This window comes from Cottoperca gobio, chromosome 8 (assembly GCF_900634415.1).
Source record: "Cottoperca gobio chromosome 8, fCotGob3.1, whole genome shotgun sequence".
In the NCBI taxonomy this organism is placed as follows: Eukaryota; Metazoa; Chordata; class Actinopteri; order Perciformes; family Bovichtidae; genus Cottoperca; species Cottoperca gobio.
In genome coordinates, this window is record NC_041362.1 from 9766677 (window position 1) to 9773732 (window position 7056).

Below are 7056 nucleotides of genomic sequence, written 5' to 3' on the forward strand. Positions count from 1 at the left end.
CCTTCCCTATTCTGCTTTCCCTCCCCCCCTCTTATGGCCCACCCTGTTTTGTCCCACTGCCACAGAGATAAAAGATAAGATGGCCACCTCCTCCTCCACTCTGGAAGAAGACGAGAGTTTGAAGGGCTGTGAAATTTTTGTGCAGAAGCACAACATCCAGCAGATCCTCAAAGAGTGCATTGTGAACCTCTGCATCGCGAAGCCTGAGCGTCCTATGAAGTTCCTGCGGGAACATTTTGAAAAGCTGGAGAAGGTTGGTGATAACAAAGTTTTGTATGATTTAGGTTCTCAGTCTGAGTCTCTCTGTTTGTAGTGTGGGGCTCTGTGTTGCCTGGAATCTTGTGTGGTGAGCTTGAAGTTGTTAATTCTAATGTAGTTTTAACCTGAATATAAATGAAATTAACGTTCATTGCAGTGTGTGCCAGTTTCCAAGCAGTGATTTCTTTTTCTGATTTCTCTGATATTAATATTTTCTCACCCTCACTATACAGCCTATGTAAATGAAATAGTCCAAACATTTTACGAGTGGTTTCGACAGGCTCAGTTACAATGTGGAATGCTGTTTTAATGTGGATACTTGCATGTATCAAAATACACATCTCATTAATTGTGCTGGTATTTCATGTGTACCATGCACTGTACACAAACACTGTTTTATTTGTTTGTTACATTGAGCAGGCAGCAGAGAACATCCTAGCTTGTTACTGTGTTTAAAAAAAAGGCAGACTTGTACTCAAAGTGTTATACTAGAGCTTTCATTTTTCAACCTATAATAGGAGAATCCATTAGTGAATTTGAGAGGAGCACCCATACAAGGCCAGTGTCCTGTTTGCTGGCTCGAGGAGCAGACTTTGTGTATCTGTCTGTCTGTCTGTCTGTCTGTCTGTCTGTCTGTCTGTCTGTCTGTCTGTGAGCAGAGAGACAAAAGAGGTGACACATTCATTTTTAAAGATAAACACTACACTACAGAGAGGAGTGAAGGCTTTTTCCAAGAAGACGGAAAAGAAAGATCACAACTAGAAATCGGGTTAAAACTGGGGCAGCCTCTGTTTTGGTTCTGTCTCTTTAAGCAAATGTGTTGGCTCCAGCTGGCTTCTCTTCAGTGGCAAGATGCTTTTTACACAAAAGTTGCTTCACTGACTCCTGCTGTGTTTTTTTAAAACTGAATAACTTGGAATCTAATAGCAGGCACACCAAACTGCTAATTTAAAGATATAAGAAGGACAATAGTTTTATGAGCTTGTAATGAAGTATCATAGAATAGATGGGTACATTATTATTGTGCCTAACATGCATATTATTTTGTCTCTAAAATAGTGTCCCAGAATTTAGCCTAAATGGATGTTCTTTCCCAACGATTGGCTTTGATCATGCAGAGACGCAGATGGCTCGTTTACTCATGAGGGGATCATATGATTTCTTTGTTTAAACAATGGGCTCTACTCTTTCAGTCCCGTTACCAATGGGTTATAAAGGTGTATGAGATGGAGCTGGAGGCTGTCGATGTTGGAGAAGAGTTTAGTTCTTTGAAAGAAGTCTCCAACAAGAGAAGTGATTGTGAAGCATCATCAGATATAGCAGCGCTGAAGTTCACTATCCTGATGCCTGGAGGAGGGTCTCCATCCTTGCTGCTGTGATGTATGTGTGTGTGTGTCTGTGTGTGTGTGTTAGCATGTGAGAGTCATCTGATTTGAGCAGTTTCTAACATGACAAGTGATATTTTGCCCAATTTGAGTTTTTCTGGGTTCTGTTTGTCTAGGTTTTCAGGACAGAACGATCAAAATCTTTAAGGTTAAGGCCAGGCTGTTCTCTTTGTGCTAATAAGTCCCAGTTATGAGTTTGCATCTGTCTATTATCAGAGTCTGGAGCAAAGGTCCTCACAGAGCTGAGTGTGATCACAGCATTGACAGTGGAGCTTCTGCTGCTGTTAGTTGAGACTGTAATGCTGCATAGTCAGAGAGGCAGCATGAATACTAATGGTTGTGATGGAGCTCAGCAGAAACATATAGTAACAAGTTGCATGTGATTCATGCTTTAAAATGAAATATTGCACACTGTGTGTATTTCAGCTCAATTACAAATGAGCAACAAGAATAAAGAATAAAATAAGACTTTAAGGATAGAAATAGACCTCCTGCTGTTCACTATAAAGTGCAACACTTTGAATGAAGTTTGAATGTTGAGGAAGAAGGTGCACTTGGACAAAAATGGTGACAAAGACATACCATGGGAATTTCAAAATAAAGGCGTATCTTAAAGATGATGTTATATATAGATGTCTTGACTTTGCTTCGATCATATTGGATCGTTGATCATTGAATCGATCCATATCGATGGATCGTTACACCCCTATTAGCTAGCATAGATCAATAGGATACACAGTAGTACACATGAGCCTCTATTTTCCTGAAACTGGGATCTGCTGCAATATATAACTGTATGACTGGTGAAGGATAAATGCTCCACTCTCTACATCACATACTCGTCACACCTTGTGCATTAAGTTAATGTATTTAAGCTGCCATGCTCTGCTCAACCTTGCTGCCTGTGCTGCTGCTACACTTTCATCACACTATCGTCACCGCTGCTGCTTCCACATAGCATGTAACCAGCCCCACCTCCCCCTCATCCATCCACCTGTATCAACCTGTAGGCTCTGATTATAGTTTATTATTTTTTTACTATTCTAATTTTTGTTTTCACTCCTCAATCTCTCCCTGTGCTGGCTAAGTGTCTGATTCAGCAAACATGTCAACACCATGTCATTTAAGAAGCAATAGTCTGCTTACATGATTGCTAAAACTAACAGCTGCACATAATAATTCTGTTTACATGACAGTAAGGAAATAATATTTTGATTATACAGAGGAAATGAGATTTGGAGTTGTGCTTCAAGAAAAGGTGCCTCAGTATCAAGAGGACTCATATGGAGAGCATTATACACTAGTGCAGTGTTTGTAATGAATTAAGCTACCCAAAGTCTTTGACTGTCAAAACAGACACGTGATGCACGCTGTGAGGCTGTCGTCTTGCACATAATATGACACTATGATAACATGTTGTCCTTGACGCTTGCGTCTCTGTGTGTAGGTCAAAGGTCAGGATCAAACAGCATATTCAAAGGAAGTAAAGATCTACTGTTTTTCTTAAGGAGCAGGACTTGAACAGTAATGTTGTTGAATGGTGGTCAGTGAAATCACCTGATGTATACAAGTGGTTAGGATAAAAAAGAAACTGCAGGCTTTCAGCCCTCTAAGATCCACAGTTGCCCAACGCTATTCCAGTCAAGCCTTCAAAATCTGTGCTTGTGTTGTGAGGTCAGTCATTTGTGGAATTGGAGCAGGCCAAGTTTGTTTTTGTGGTGTCCTAGTTATTTAAGAGGCTTATTGTGCACTTTCCCTCATGCGCAGGGTAACTTTGAGGACAATATTTAGTTCATGTCCATTTACTATGGATTTAATTTCCTATCTTGTATTATTATTAGGCTGTATCACTGTTCTATTGCTCAAAATATTAAATTGTATTGATTTTTAAGAGGTTTGTTGAATGAAGGTGTCAGGTCTGGTCTCTGGAAGTCTTTTACAGCGTGAAACTCTTGTTCTCAACACAAAGCAAACAGAAAATACACTTTTTTATCTCCTGTACTTAACCCATTCAGTTTGTCAGTGTTGCTCTTTCTTCTCTCTCAGCTGTTTTCTTCAGCACTCGTCTCCCACTAGAGGCGGTAACCTAGGCAACAGTCTAGGATAGATAGTCTGTAGTCTATCCTGTGTTGAATGAGACCCTTTATTCACAAAGTTTACTCCATCTCCCCTCTCTTGTGTTCGTTTTTTTTGTTTTGTTTGCCAATTAGATCACCGGTATCCTTTCTCCCCATTTGCCAGACCTAAACTAACCTCATTTCATATCTGCACAGGATCCATTTCATACAGCTTTCACAATCTGGAGAATCTCTTTTCTCTGTCTCAGTTTCTCCATCGTCCGCTCTCACAGTTCTGTTCTTTGATGTCCCCCCCCCCCCCCCCCTGTCTTCCTCCACATGCACACTTCCTTTTCTTTCCTTCTTTGTTTCTATTCGGTGTGTCTCTCTTCTACTCTTACACACACACGCATGCAAACTTGAGAGCAGTAAATCATAAGTTGGACGTTTGTTTTTTAAAACTTTTGTTTTCGACATAATAACACGTCTTTGGTACTCAGCTGACATTGTGAATGGGAAAATAACAGGTGTCTCGCTCCCTTTCATCGTGCCTATTTATGCATGATAGTGATGCCTTTGATCTGTACAACAGTAGCTCTTCTCCTATCTCCACCTCTATCACTGTGTAATGTTTTGCACACTGTAGCGTAAAGAAACAGCATTTTCTGTGACACCTTACATGAGATTTAAGATTTTCTCTGAATTGATGTTTTCTATTTGATAGTGTGTTTGTATGCGGCGTAGCTGTTTAGTCTGGCGTGTTGTCTCTCGTGAACAGCAGAGATATTGTTGCAGTCCTTTTGTGCGTATGAGAAATGGTGACTTTTTCTCATCACTCTGCATCATTACAGATCTGTCCAACAGGCAGCACCAGTTAAAAGCACCAGGACTGAATGTGTGATGTTGATATGTCACTCACACACCGCCACCGCAGATGTTTTATTGAATTAGTCATATTGCATCTTCACAAGGCTTAATAGTGTTTTCTGGCATCCCGGGACCGCCGCCGCTGGCTTTGTCTCACCACATTCATGGAAATCAACTTGCAAAGACTTGACATTTGAAACTTCGCAGCATTTACTTTCTTCTTGCCTCTTTCTACTACGTTCCGTGAGAACGTGTCTGATGACTTAATATGCATCTCTCCTCCTCCATCAACACTTTTATCATGACCACACCACCTGCACTCAGCGCATCACTCCTCAACTCCATCTGTACGTGTGCTCGGAGTCAAAGCACCATATTTGGATGACGACATGACTTGGCACTGATCTGTGATCTCAAATTGAAACTTTGGACCCATTGCAAATGCTACTTTGTCATCTTTTGAGGTGCTGTTCTCCATGAATAAAGTAAACAGGTTTAGCATTTTACAGTAAATCCCTTTCTATTTGGCTTTTTACAAGGCCCTTGCCAGTGAGCAGTTGCTAAGCAGTTTCAGCTTCTTCTATGTGTTTGTAAATTTGTTTGTGGTTGTGTTTATGTGTTGGTATGTGTTATGGTTAGTACAATGCCCCCTATGTACTCTACGCTCACAAGACTATCATAAGTTTGCCTCCTAGCTTTTTACAATTTCTCTCTTATCCCTCTCATCCCTCATCTTTTTATTCCCCTCATTCTTCAGCAGCCATGTCCATTCAAGTTATGTCTCATCCACTAGTATCACAGTAGTTTCCATATTTTATTATTCTCCTTTCTCTTTCCTTCCTCTGTACTCTTTCTCTTCCGTCAGCTCACACATATCCTTTGTTGACACACTGCTCTATATCTTCATTTCTTCATCCCAAATTGGAATTAAAGAAAACATATTCCCAATTCAGCATCCGTTCAGTGCCTTTAGAATACTTTTACATTTGTTTTTATTGTGTACGAAGTAAAAGCTCTGATTTGTTTTATTTTGTCATCTTTAGTTTGCTTGTTTTGTCCGACCAAAACCCAAAGATATTTAGTTTACCGTCACATAAGACAAAGAAAGAGCAGAACATGTACTTAAACGATTAATCAATCAATCAAAATGATCAAAATAGTTTTTGAGCAGTTTTCTGTTGGTTGACTAAACAATTATTTGTATCCTCATTTCTTTTCAGATCCAGTACTGTATTAATTGTACTTAATTATTACATTTAATTCATTCATTTACTATTCATGGTATTTCTATAAGATGCGGTGACTGCCTAAGCACTTTGTAACTACTGTAGGAAAAGTGGTATTTAAATTAAATTATTATGACTTTTTAACCTTTCTGTTTTCTCCAGTTTCTTTGTTTTAAACTATCATAAAAAAGCATTACGGAAAAGAGAGACCTTTTTCTTTGTGTCTCTACATCTCTACTGTATGTAGGCCAGTGCATTGATTATACATTGCTGCCTAGCTACCCTCAACATCATAAAGCATGTCGAGTAAAACAAATGTAAACCGCGGTGCGACAGCTCTGCTTGTGAACGATCCCATCACATTGCATCATGGGAGAGTTCCTCACTCTCTGTCTGTCAGTCTATCAGTCAATCAGCCGCTCTCTCGCCGTCCCCTGTAAGATGAGAAGCCCTTCTCTGCTGCCAGCCATTCAGCTGTCACCAGGACCTATCATAACAAATCCACCAGTCCCTTCAAAGGCCTCTGATTGACACATTTGTCAGGAGGGTTTGGTTGTTTCTTGAGTCCACTGAGAGCATTTGGAGGAGAATTGGGTGTAGGTTTGGATTATCTTCCCCTATCTTCTACTTTTCCTTTTGTTTCTATCATGTTGTCTTTCTACAGTTCTGCTGTATGACCATTGAGATCATAGTGTGTGACAGTGACGTGTATGCATGTTCCATACACAAGTTTTGTAGCGCAGAGTAATTAACGTGTGCACCCTCTGTGTTCACTCGTCACCACCATGCTGGGTGCAGGGTATTCTATCAAATCAGCCTCGGGAGCACGCAGTGACCCGGGCCTAAACCTCCTCCAGCCCACCCCGGGGCCCCTACAGGTAAATCGGACCCCCAGCCCCTGTTTCCCCGGTGGTCCTTCTTTGTCCTTTCTCATCTGCCCGTTGCATCCCTCCTCCCTCCCCAACTAATCTATACTCGGTGTGAGAAAACAAGAGAAAAGGTGTCATGTGTACAGCACTAAGATGTAAAGCGCTAGGACAGAGGCGGCAAAAGAGACACGTACAGAAACTACACGTGGATCAAGCTATGGAGGTTCTCCAATATTACTTCCTGACACAGCACTGGCAAAGCAGGCGGAATCATTTGTTATTACTAATTGCTTAAGAACGTTAGGGCTGCAACTATCACTCATTTGCATTATCGATTAATCAGAGTAGAGCTGCTACTAATTACTTTAACGATTAATCGTTTATTAAAACAGCT

At 40.6% G+C, this 7056-nt stretch overlaps 1 protein-coding gene across 2 annotated transcripts in view; it reads left to right on the top strand.

Moving 5' to 3' along the window:
* The window catches only part of prkar1b (protein kinase, cAMP-dependent, regulatory, type I, beta), a 61679-nt gene that overhangs the window by 1286 nt on the left and 53337 nt on the right, over positions 1–7056 (top strand). Inside the window, exon 2 of one of the 2 annotated variants that reach the window (XM_029437004.1) lies at positions 66–253. The exons of the other annotated variant lie outside the window; for it this stretch is intronic. Coding sequence (XP_029292864.1) covers positions 80–253 — 174 coding nt within the window. The 5' untranslated portion in view covers positions 66–79. The remainder of the gene's footprint in view (positions 1–65; positions 254–7056) is intronic. 2 annotated transcript variants of the gene reach the window in all.